Source organism: Cornus florida, unplaced genomic scaffold (assembly GCF_030987335.1).
Source record: "Cornus florida cultivar Cherokee Brave unplaced genomic scaffold, ASM3098733v1 CherokeeBrave_3.0.0_Hap2_Chr10, whole genome shotgun sequence".
NCBI classification, from domain to species: Eukaryota; Viridiplantae; Streptophyta; class Magnoliopsida; order Cornales; family Cornaceae; genus Cornus; species Cornus florida.
This window is the reverse complement of record NW_026775580.1, coordinates 107,113,456-107,125,611: the sequence shown is the minus strand read 5'-3', so window position 1 is coordinate 107,125,611 and position 12,156 is coordinate 107,113,456. Positions and strand designations below refer to the sequence as shown.

At 35.0% G+C, this 12,156-nt stretch overlaps 1 protein-coding gene across 5 annotated transcripts; it reads left to right on the top strand.

Annotated features, from left to right (window-relative positions):
- The first annotated feature begins 203 nt into the window (after positions 1 to 203).
- Positions 204 to 10,181, top strand: LOC132276826 (CDPK-related kinase 3-like). 5 transcript variants are annotated; one of them, XM_059778449.1, is made up of 12 exons: positions 204 to 372; positions 595 to 1,268; positions 2,821 to 2,951; positions 4,018 to 4,059; positions 4,133 to 4,241; positions 4,424 to 4,502; positions 6,503 to 6,799; positions 6,978 to 7,087; positions 8,809 to 8,916; positions 9,123 to 9,185; positions 9,501 to 9,668; positions 9,784 to 10,181. In XM_059778449.1, exons 2-12 carry the CDS (start codon positions 699 to 701, stop codon positions 9,919 to 9,921), a joined length of 1,815 nt encoding a protein of 604 aa, XP_059634432.1. In that variant the 5' UTR covers positions 204 to 372; positions 595 to 698; the 3' UTR covers positions 9,922 to 10,181. The 5 variants fall into 5 exon arrangements, with proteins under 5 accessions (XP_059634432.1, XP_059634430.1, XP_059634431.1 ...); XM_059778447.1 differs by having other exon boundaries at positions 582 to 1,268; XM_059778448.1 differs by having other exon boundaries at positions 204 to 415.
- Positions 10,182 to 12,156: the final 1,975 nt, after the last annotated feature.

The window sequence follows — 12,156 nt, the reverse complement described above, 5'->3', positions numbered from 1 at the left end:
CTCAAGTACCGAAAACACCCTCACTAAAGCAACATGGCATGCTAGACATTAGAGGCTCATGGTTCAAAACGTATTCCAAACATCACTCGATAACAATATCTCCAATTTATCTATCCCATTAACGCGTTCTAAATTAATAGCAAAGACAAAACAAAACTCTGAAGTTACAGATATATATATATATATATATATATATATACATGGAGAGAAATATATATACAGTATACACACACTCACACAGATAGATGTAGAGAGAGAAAAATGGACATAATCACGGTTTCTCTTGCCCTGGAAATGGAAAATAGAGGGTCGACTCCGAGCGAAAGTCCCGCGCTTTCTGCATAGGAATTTTTAATATCCATGTTTGATCCTGTAATTTCAACATCTTCAGATCTTCTTTACCTAATTCATACATGTATAGTTATCTACTCACTATAATTACCTTCCTATTCTGTGTCACACTCACTTCGCTTTCTATATCTATATATATATACTCCTCTCTCTCTCTCTCTCTCTCTCTCTAAACAGTCTGACTGAATTCTTTTCATTCTCTTCTTTTAACGTTTTCTCTCTCTCCACAGCGATAATCTTTAGATCCGTACGGGGAGTGATTTGGACCGCAAGATGCTTGGACTGTGAAGTTTGACCAAGTCGCGATCAGAGTCGGGGAGAGGGGGAGTGCGTCGTAACTAAGCTCGATGGGGCAGTGCTACGGCAAGACCATTCCTACCGGCGACTACGACGGGACAACAATCACCACCACTGTGGCCAACGATGACGGCCGAGCTGGCGATAGATCGCCGCCGAATCCATCGGGGACTTCCGCTAATAACGGCGTCGTTAACACCCCAGCGGTGAAGAACACACCGGCTCGATCGTCGGTGGCGAGTCCGTCGCAGAGTCCTTACCCTCATGGCGCGCCGAGTCCGTATCCGGTGGGAGTGTCTCCATCTCCGGCGAGGGCGACACCGAGGAGGTTCTTCAAGCGGCCGTTCCCACCGCCCTCGCCGGCGAAGCACATCAAGGCTTCGCTTGCGAGGCGGTTCGGCCATGCGAAGTCGAAGGAGGGACCGATTCCCGAGGACGGTACTATGGAGTCGGATCAATCGCTCGATAAGAATTTCGGCTATAATAAGAATTTTGGTGCAAAGTATGAATTGGGGAAAGAGGTCGGCAGGGGGCATTTTGGTCATACGTGCTATGCGAGGGGCAAAAAAGGGGAGCTAAGGGACCAACCTGTTGCTGTCAAGATCATCTCCAAATCGAAGGTTTGTGTGTTTTCTTTGTGAAATTAAACTTTCTTCTTTCTTTTGAAGTATATTCTGATTTTCATCACTTGAAAAATTGATTGTGCTATTGTTTTAAGTTGATTTTTGCTTAAACATTATCCATGTTGTTCATTGTTAGTGCAATTGCAGTTTCATCATGTTGAATTTGCAGCATATTTTTTTAGTTGGTAGATTTCATCTGAATTTGTTTTTTACGTGTGTCTTAATGGGGAACTTGATAAAATAGTTGCCGTCTCATTGTTCTATATATACATTTAAAGCATGAGCAACAAGTGATATACTATTTCCTTACTAAAAAAGCAAGTGATATATCTTCCCAGAACACATTAATAAGCTTTGCCCCAACTTTATTTGATACTTTGCTTATCACAGTAAATTCCTTGGGAATACTAATTTATTGACTGATTAGGCAAACAGAGACTGTACGGTACCAGGGAAATATGAATTCTAGTGGATGAATTTGTGTCATTTATAGATAAGAATGTTCATATTAGTGCTACATGTGCTATAAGTTTATAAGGCATGCTTAATCAAGACTGATTTGGTACTTATGTTTTGCTATTACTTGTTTCTCGTAAGATGATATTTAATATTACTTGTTTCTGCTAATTTTTGATCGTTTCTTTTGAATCATTGGCAAATAGAGGATTTTTTTTTTTTCTTTCCCTTGGCAAGAAACTCACTTACACATTTGCTCCTATGGAGACTTGAACCCCTCACCATCCACTTTGGGAGGTAGAGGAGATACCACTATGCTACAACGATCTTGGTAAACAGACGAAAATTACTCTAGTATGCATAAACAAGAAAATATTACATTTTCAGTTTAATAAATTATGTAGCTTCAAACTTATAAGTGCTACCTTCAATTGAGACCAGGAAAGTTGTTTTGTTTTTAGAAATTTTCCTCTAGTGATAATCAAGAAAATGTTAACATTTTCAGTTTAACAAATTATGTAGCTTCAAACCTGAAAGTGCTACCATAAATTGATACCAGCAAAACTGTTTTGTTTCGAATGTTGTTGGATTAGGTAAGAGAAAACAATGTCCAGTTCCTTAAAGGCAGTAGAGAATTTATTGGCTTTTAGAAACAAGGGTTATCTCTGAGAGTTTGTGAGAGCAGTAGTTTGGAAGGGTTATCTTCTAAACGGTATTTGGCATCATTCGAATTAGAGCAGTTAAATTGTTACATTTTTGTGCTCTGTGATGGACCTGATGGTTGAAGCATTGATAGAACATGGATTTGTTTACTAAGTTTTCTTGTAGGCTCATTGCCATCTCAACAGTTATCAATCAGCTTATTTCATCCTCTTTTCTGAAGTGGAAATGATTTTAAAGCTAGAAAGAGGAAAGTAGTTCACTTTTACCAACTAACAACATCAACCGATATTCTGACTAACATTCAAGTTCAAAATTTGAAACTTTTTCTAATTATTCTTTAATTTTCTGTTAAGTTTAACTAATGATATTTTCGTTATGTCTTAATGTGTTTATCGAGTAGTTTTGTATCTCAACAAGCTCTTTTTGGCAGATGACAACAGCGATATCAATTGAAGACGTTCGTAGAGAAGTAAAAATATTGAAAGCTCTGTCAGGGCATAAGCATCTGGTCAGATTTTATGATGCATGTGAGGATGTGAATAACGTTTACATAGTCATGGAGTACGTCTTTTTTTTTGCCTCTATTCAACTTTCTATGGAACTTATTGTCGAAAGTGCCGTTCGAATAAATATTTCTTCTTGTACTTTGCTTTTAATGTCTACATGACAATTTAACCTTTTGCCATGTTGATCTTATTTTCTTCCATTTTGTCTCATTAAAAATGTTTTACTAAGCTTTCTGCATCGTAGAATATTTAGATTTTTCTTTACTGGTCCCCCAATCAATATATTCACTGCCTCGTGTCAGAAATGAGCCATCTCACGAGTCATAACCAAATGGCAGATCCAGTTCTCGTGTTAAGACATAACATCAACATGTGGTGTAGAATTCAAATTAAATGACTATATTAATCTGGATTTTTAGTAATTGCAAAATAAAATTTTTTCACTCATTTTTTTATTTTTATTTTGCAATGGCACTTATGCAATTTTATAACTCAACTAAAGGCTGAGTAGCAGAAAGAAAAATGGTGCTAGCTAAAGTACCAGTGGTGATTGAAGTGACAGTCGCAACTCAGATTTTGGATGGTGTTGCACTGTGAAACCTTTGCTATCTAACAATTGGGATGGGACAATTGCCTCAATCACAATAGTTGCTATCACTCCTTAAATAATAATTTTAGAAAAAAAAACAGCCCTCAACATGTTGGTGAGGAAGGATGAGACATATAAAAAGCGCACGAAGAGAGGGAGTTGGACCATGGTTGGGGAAAATTTTATTCAATACAATCATACACCGTCCACACCAACGTTTTTGAGATTGGTGGTTTTATTGTACTGGTTGCAATGAACAATGTGTTAGAAAAAGGGTAATTTTGCCTCTTTTAGTCTACAGTAATTTTTGAGCCATCAATTGACTAACAGTTTAGGTTCAAAATGGAACTAATCCTATTTAATTTTAAAAAATGGACTGACATCAAATACATGTAAAATTATGGGATTTAAAATATATATATATATATATAATAATTTGAATTTCTCTTTGTAGAATCATACCAGTTCTGTGTCTTATCATACCAGTTCTGGATTTTGGTGTGGTTAAACTTTTCTTTTGTTATCTTCCCAGATTATGTGAAGGTGGTGAACTACTCGACAAAATATTGTCAAGGTGAAACTAAAGTTTGTTTTGAAATATTATTATCTAATTTGAACTTTATATAACACGATTTCATTGGTTGCAGAGGCGGAAAATACACGGAAGAAGATGCTAAACTTATTGTTGTACAAATATTAAGTGTGGTTGCATTTTGTCATCTTCAAGGTGTTGTGCACCGTGACTTAAAACCTGAGGTTATTGCTTCTTGAACTTGATATTTTAGTTTTTTTTTTTTTTCCTTATTTGCAAACTGACTCACAGAGTATCTTTTTTCCATTTCCAAATTAAAATCATTCTGTCTTTCTGTTCAATAATTATTCTATTATTCTCTGTTTTCTTCATCATTTGATATTCTTTCTAATTGCTTGCATTTCAGAATTTCCTATTCACCTCCAGAGATGAAAATGCTGATATGAGGCTTATTGATTTTGGTCTTTCCGACTTCATCAAACCAGGTGATTATGTAGATCCTACTTAGTTTGTTTCTTATCAGTTACCCATGTCATACCAATGCAAGGTGGACCTCATCACATACCTAAAGCTTATCAGTTATTATGTGCCACTGGCATTTATCATTTTCATCTCCTTGTTTTTTAGTTTTCAGCTTTACTGTGTTAGCTTGTTATAAATATGCATGATGCTACCTCACTTAATATGCACACATATATACTTACATACACATATATATTTGTATTTAGATATAGAAGTTGGCGCTCAACTAATTAATGAATGACATGGCATGGGAATTTTAACAATGAAGCGCAAGTACTTTAAACTGAAAGAAAATGATTAAAAATGACTTTTTTTCCCCTGATGAATAACGGAAAACTTACTCGCCGAACCGGAACTTAATCTTTGTCTTTAAAATTAATATTTGCCTTCACTAGGATCATTACTTGAGGTATGCATCCTTGGTGAAAATGGGGTACTCAGGTTGGCATCTTCAGGATACAATGGCATCCCTTGAATTTGTGTACTCACAGTCGAGAGATTTAACTTGTCAGAATGATGCCCAAAACAGTATGGTGAAAATATATAGTCATCCGGATGCTGGAGGAATTTGTTGGGAAACTAATTGGAGAACGATTCTAATGTCACTAAAGATTTGTCGGAGAGTCGCTGGCCTTTCTGGATGTTGATCTGTTATACGCCTTGAGAAATGTTGGAAATATAGAATGCTTTGTGTAATCAAATTTGAGAAAATGAAGAGAACTTGAATTTGCATGGTGACTTGAGGCCTACCCTGCAGGCCTTTTAAGACTTGTGGCGTGACCTGGGCCATGATTCCATGAAGGCCCAATTTAATTTCAAATGGCTATCCCATAAATGAGAGCAGGAGATCAAGGGAGTCAGTAATATAAGCAGAGAATTACTACCATATTCATTTGTTCTGCACTAGCATCGAATTACAAAGAGACCTTCGCCACTTAATCTTTTCCTAAACATTTCCATTCTGAATCAAAAGCATGGTTGAACACTAGCTTTTGCTGCCTTGTCGAGAAGAGATCTTGAGACTAGATTATTCTGTGTATTTGGCACACAAATGATTGAGTTGAGAACTAGAGGCTTCTAGATGTCAACTTTAGCATCACTTCTCCAATACCTAGCCCAGTACGGCATGATTAGGTGGGAGAGCAGTGTGTGTGCTCAGCCCGAATTGTTGCGGTGTGGTGATGAACTTGTTTACAATTTTCTTTCTTGGCCCAGCTCGTGCATAATCCTCCCATTAAGCAAACTCTTGACTAGACCCAACCACTTTAGTAATAAACTTTTTAAGTTATTATATTTCAGTGATATTGGACAAAGTTGCCTTTAGAAATATTGGGGCATCATGTATATGTTGTGTATGACAGTATGAATATATATTTGATGTTCATGAGCCTTAATGAAAATGCTCAAGTGGTTTAGGATTGGCTCGGGAATACAATTACCAGATGTAGGTTTGAGCTTGGCTTGTTATTAGTGAATGAACCTGAACAAGCCTCTTAAAAGTTGAGAGCAGTGTGCTGACAAGCATTCTGGTTTGTTAAAGTGCAATTAATGCATCTAAAATTGTTCACCCAATGTAGGACATACCGGGCTTTACTGCTTTAGTCTTTGTTCGATCCAACTTATGTAGCCCCACTTTTTGCAAATTCAGTTTTTATTTTATAATTAAAAACTCAAGTGTTTAGTTTCTGTGACTTGCTTCTAGTCTTTGTTTTAAACCGTCAATTAAGATGTGTGCTATCAGACTTGTATCAAATGTATAGAGTGACTGGTTTTGGTATGAGATGCTCCTATATCCATTGGGCCCCTACAGTAGTAGCAACCGACAAATTCATGTATGATGTTGAATTGAATATCACTAGAGTGAAGCATCCATTTCATAGGTTAGTTTCTCATCAGTCCAATTGTGTCTTGGAACTGAATTTTAAGCTTTGTATTTTTCTCGTTCACATACATGTTCATGCAGATGAAAGACTTAATGACATTGTTGGAAGTGCATACTATGTGGCTCCAGAAGTCCTTCATAGATCTTATAGTTCTGAAGCAGATATTTGGAGTATAGGTGTTATCACCTATATCTTGTTATGTGGAAGCAGACCCTTCTGGGCAAGAACAGAATCAGGCATTTTTCGAGCTGTGCTAAGAGCTGAACCAAACTTTGATGATTTACCTTGGCCTTCTGTGTCGCCGGAAGCAAAGGACTTTGTGAAGAGGCTCCTGAACAAGGATTACAGGAAAAGGATGACTGCCGCTCAAGCCCTGAGTAAGTCGCAAGCTCCAGTAATTGCTATCTAAATATGACTTGGATATTTAACTAACCGTTAGACATTTGATGCAGTTGAATCATTATGCAGAACTGAATCTTTGTTAGGCACTAATAATGGTAGTGTATATTGCTAACATAATCAATTTTTACACTAATGTACATGATGTGATTGCAGCACACCCATGGTTGCGGGGTCAAAGTGAGACTATTCCTTTGGATATATTGATCTATAAATTAGTCAAGTCATACCTTCATGCTACACCTTTCAAACGTGCAGCCCTAAAGGTATTATCTTCTTGTCTTTCATTATTGCACCATCGTTCTTATTTATTTATTTATTTTTACTGGATGAGATGCACTAAGTATTAAATTGGTGATATGCATATTGTTAGAATTTCACTTATACTTTGTATCTCTTTGCCATGGTTATACTTGGTTGTTCTATGCATGAATTGCATATTATCCTTCTCGCATTAATTTTTCCGTGAACAAATTTGTAATTATTTGAGCTTGGTACTGGACAGAGAATGAGAGTGTTTATAACAAGAAGAAGAAGACTGAAAATAATCTAAAGATAAAAAGCATGCGACAAAAATTGAGTAGAATCACCAGAAACGATAAAACAAAAATTCCTTTAAATTTTAATCAAAGCTAATCTTATTATCATATTATTAGGTTTTTTTCTGGATAATTTTGGTTTTGTTTTTTTATTACTCAGACGCTTTAATTGCAAGTGTTGCTTGTGTATTCTCTCTGAAAGCAAAGAGTAATTTTCGCAAGGTATCTCCTGTGGTTAAAAAAGCCAAAGACAAATAGCTTTGGTGTTTTACAATGACTGAACATTGAGTAATGATAATAATGTGCTGTTACTTGATCATGAAGCCGAAGAATAGCTTCCTGATAATTGGGCTTAGATTTCATCGAACTGAGTTTCTGGAGCAAATGGATTGTTATCGTGCTGTGGGAAACTGCAAAGTGAACAATGTCACTGCTGTGGGATAACAAAGTCTTTTCTGAATCCTTTATTTTTATCATTTAAAAAAAAAAAAATATTGTTGCTGTTCCTTCTTGAATATTATTTGATTTTCCTAAAATATTAGTGTTACTGAGAGATCATATGATGATGCAAAATCCATTTAGAAACAAAATCAAAGTGCTAGTACCTCAGTGTTGTGTCGGTAGGCATGGTTTGCTGATTGCAAGTATCAACTAGGAAATTCATCAACTGTAAGATACTTTGCAAGCAGTGTTGGACTATTGTCTTAATTGCCGGGCATGGTTATTACCCTTATTTATTCATTGTCCGGTTATCATGGTGAATGACATTGCAACTTTTCAAGAGGCAGCACTTGCAAAGTTGTCTGATGCAATGTGAGTCATTCCCAACTTGTGTGTGTATACGAAGCATAATTCTAGAGGTTGAGGGTACACTATCCACTTTATGATAGGAAGCTTCGTATCTGAAGCTTTGGCGTGGCTATAACCCCTATTAGGAAGTGTCCAAGTAATCTGACAATGCAATTTTCCTAGAGCGAGCACATGCAAGCTTGTCTGATGTATAAGTGAGGACATCCAGTATTACTTTGCTGATCTTGTCTGTGAAGCTAGTAGAATTTACTGTCACGTGCAATGCAATGAGTATTGGATTTCTTGTTGGCCCTTGTGTTATTTATTTGAAAATGTATGAATAACTAATCCTCAGAACTTCACCAATAATTAGGGTTCAACAACTTAATTTTATAAACTAAAAGCCTCTCTTGAGGATTTAAGCGTGTGAATTATAACATGAAAACTTAAATTTATTTTACTGCTCTGTTGAATACAAAACAACTTGGCATGACAAGACTGAAATATGAATTCTTCTTGGCAATTAGCAGCCAGTTTGCCCCGTCAATCAAATGTCACTTGAAAATAAGTCTGAAACTTTTGTCATGAAATCATGATTGATTGAGGACTCTGCTTTTAGTTATCATTCTTGTTTTTAATTGTTTGTTCTATAATTGCAGGCTCTCTCAAAAGCGTTAACAGAGGATGAGTTGGCTTATCTTAGAGCTCAGTTCATGCTCTTGGAACCTAATAGAGATGGGCGTCTCTCTCTTGATCATTTCAGAATGGTGGTTTACTTTTCTTTCTATCTGATGTTTAAAGTTAAGAGGTGGTTTATGACTAAGGGAATTGAACAAGTGAAGTTCTAACTATGGAATGACATGGCCATATGACTAGGAATTATAATATGTTTTATATTGGCTGGTTTTCTTGTTTTTCTCCTTTTTTGTAAAGCCAACATTATTGTGAAAAGATAACTGAAATATATTTTCAGGCCCTTGCACGAAATGCAACTGATTCAATGAAGGAGTCCAGGGTTCCTGATATTCTAAATGCGGTGAGTATATTGGTTTGTTATATTTCCGTGCATCTCAGAGTCAATATAGAATTATGATTTTGTTGCACATGTTGATGCTAGAATAATTCTTTGTCAAGTAATTGTGTAATTTCTTGATATCTTGCTTTGTAACAAATTCTTGTACCTACAAATATGAAGACATATCCTGTATTAAGGCAATGAAATAGTCTAATGCTCAGAATTTTTGTTTTAGCTAGTTTTAAGTATTGTCAATCTTAAAATCTGAACGAAATATAACAAATTTATTTATTTATATTTAAAATTTGACAATACTCTTCCTGACTTTTATTTTAGATGGCACCGCTCTCCTATCGAAAGATGGACTTTGAAGAGTTTTGTGCAGGTGCAATTAGCACATATCAACTTGAGGCACTTGAACAATGGGAGCAGATTGCATCTACAGCGTTTGAGCATTTTGAACAGGAGGGTAATCGAGTGATTTCTGTGGAAGAATTGGCTCGGGTATTTAGATATATGGCAGCTTCTAAGTTTATGAATTTTAGATCCCTTGATACTAAGTTATTTTCCTTTAAATATTGAAAGGTTTTTAATTTTATATCTTCTTTGGTTGATGCAGGAATTGAATATAGGCCCAACAGCTCATTCAATCCTCAGAGACTGGATCAGGAGCTCTGATAGAAAGCTTAGTTTACTTGGTTATACGAAATTTTTGCATGGCGTGACACTTCGCAGCACACATACAAGACAACAGTAGGGTTTTTTTTTTTTTTTTTTGTAGCCTTTGATAGAATGATAGCAGTTCAAATTCATTGCATTCAAGGATTGGGAACAAATTTTCTTTTATTTTTCTTCCCCCACCGCCTGGGGTGGGAAAAGGAAAATGTGTACAAATGAATATAAAATCTGAGTCAGCCGGAAATTTGTTTTGGGGAAATTCTAGTTGAAGAATTTTCTCAATGCTCATTTTCTTTGCACATTCTAAATTTATTTGGGGTTATCAAAATTTTAATTTTATGGTGGAGCCTTTCAAATCTTTAATTTAACCAATTCAAACCTCTGTGTAACCTATGGTATTAAATTTGAACAATTTTCTTAATCAAATTGAGGGTATATTGAAGGCCAATTAACATGTATTATTTACCATGTTGTTGCTTATGTAAATTATGGAGTTTATCTTATAAAAACCTCAATTCAATTCACTAAAGTCTTCATTCTAATCACTCGGTACTCCATTTGCTTTGCATACTTTTTATTTTTACGATTCTCAAAATACGTATATATAATTTGGAAACAGTTCACAAGTATAAATGTCATTAATTTTATAATTTGGACATAGTTAACAAATATTAGTGTCAACAATCTCTCCTCATAGGAAGAACCATGACAATAAAAAATTGTATTGATGATCAATTTATCTCATGATGTATGTTAGCATCTAACCTCCACCCCCCAACTATATTTTATTACTTTGATAAATGAGATATATGATCCGGTCTCTATGCTAAGAAGTAACAACCCTATCATTTTTATTATAATATCAATTCATGTCTTTTATATAATGCTAATCAATATATATAAGAGCCTTGTGAAAAAAATGCAAAAAAAGAAGCATAATTGTACTTATCTTTGATGACGCCATTTGTTGCAATATATTTACGTGCACGAAAACACCATTTCCTTCAAAAATAAATATAAAAAATTAATTAATTAATAAGTAATTATAAATGATTTTCAACCAATAATTTACGAGGAGTATAAATTATTAATGTACTTCTTTCTAAAACATGTGCCTTCTGGACGCAATTCTCTAAATTGGCATACAACACAACGTAACTTGATAAAATTTATTAATTTTTTTTTGTTGACAATAAGAAATTTGGTTGCCAAAAGTTTATGGCCGGTTTGATAAGGTCAACTCTATTGATGCAAATGGAGCTCTCAAGTTAGGCACTCTAATTCTACCTGCACCTAGCAAAACGCAGTACTTTACATATGGCACCTATCAGATCATTCAATTATTATTATTTTTTTTTGGGGATTGAATATAAACTTTTGACTTTAAAATGCCACTTAACCCTCTTCATAGTAACACCCAATTATGGTTTTAATCATTGTGTCACAAATGGATTAAATTTTTTTTTTTTTTTTTTATATATATTTATTTATTTTTTTCAAATAGCTTTAAAGTGAAAAATTTATCAAATAGCCTTGCCCATGATCAAGGAGTGTGTTAAAGAGGGAAATCGAATATGGGTTAGCATCATCTTGAGCACGAGCTGGTCTCCGACGTCTTCACGCCAAGTTGCTCATTGAATTTTGATAATTGAGTTTTAGGTTTTAGAAGGGAGTGTTCAACTAAAGAGGCGCGTTCTTAATCATGTAGTCCTTAGTAAAGCAACAATGATGTATATTTTTAAGGCATCCTAACTATCTTTCTCTCTATTTTTTTTCCCTCCAATTTTTTGGCGACTTTCAAAGGTATTTTGATTATTATTTTTTATGCACATATCCGTTACAGTTTAAATGAAACATAAATAAACCTCAATCTTAATGTTTTTCACTGAACTAGTGATAATGAGATTGTCCATCCATAATATGGGGTGATAGAACACGACGTGACATGTTTAATTTAAATTTTACATTGTTAAAATAATTTTTAATATATACTCGACATATTTAATTAAATGAATTATTTTAACATATTTTATTTGTGTGTCAGTTAAAATTGACACGTTAGGAACTCAAACTCACGCATTCAATAGGGTGTTAAAAATATATTGTCACCCCGAGTGCAGCTAAGTGTGATGTGTGTGTGTGTGTTGGGATGATTTGATGGTCCAATAAATATAACACCAAAGAATAGTACCCCTCCCTCCCCTATCCTATTCATCTATCACATGCGACCTTTAAAAGTCCAAGTGGTAAAGCATTTTCAATTATAAGTGAAAAGTTGTGGTCATAATACTTATATGCCTTTTAATCTCATCTC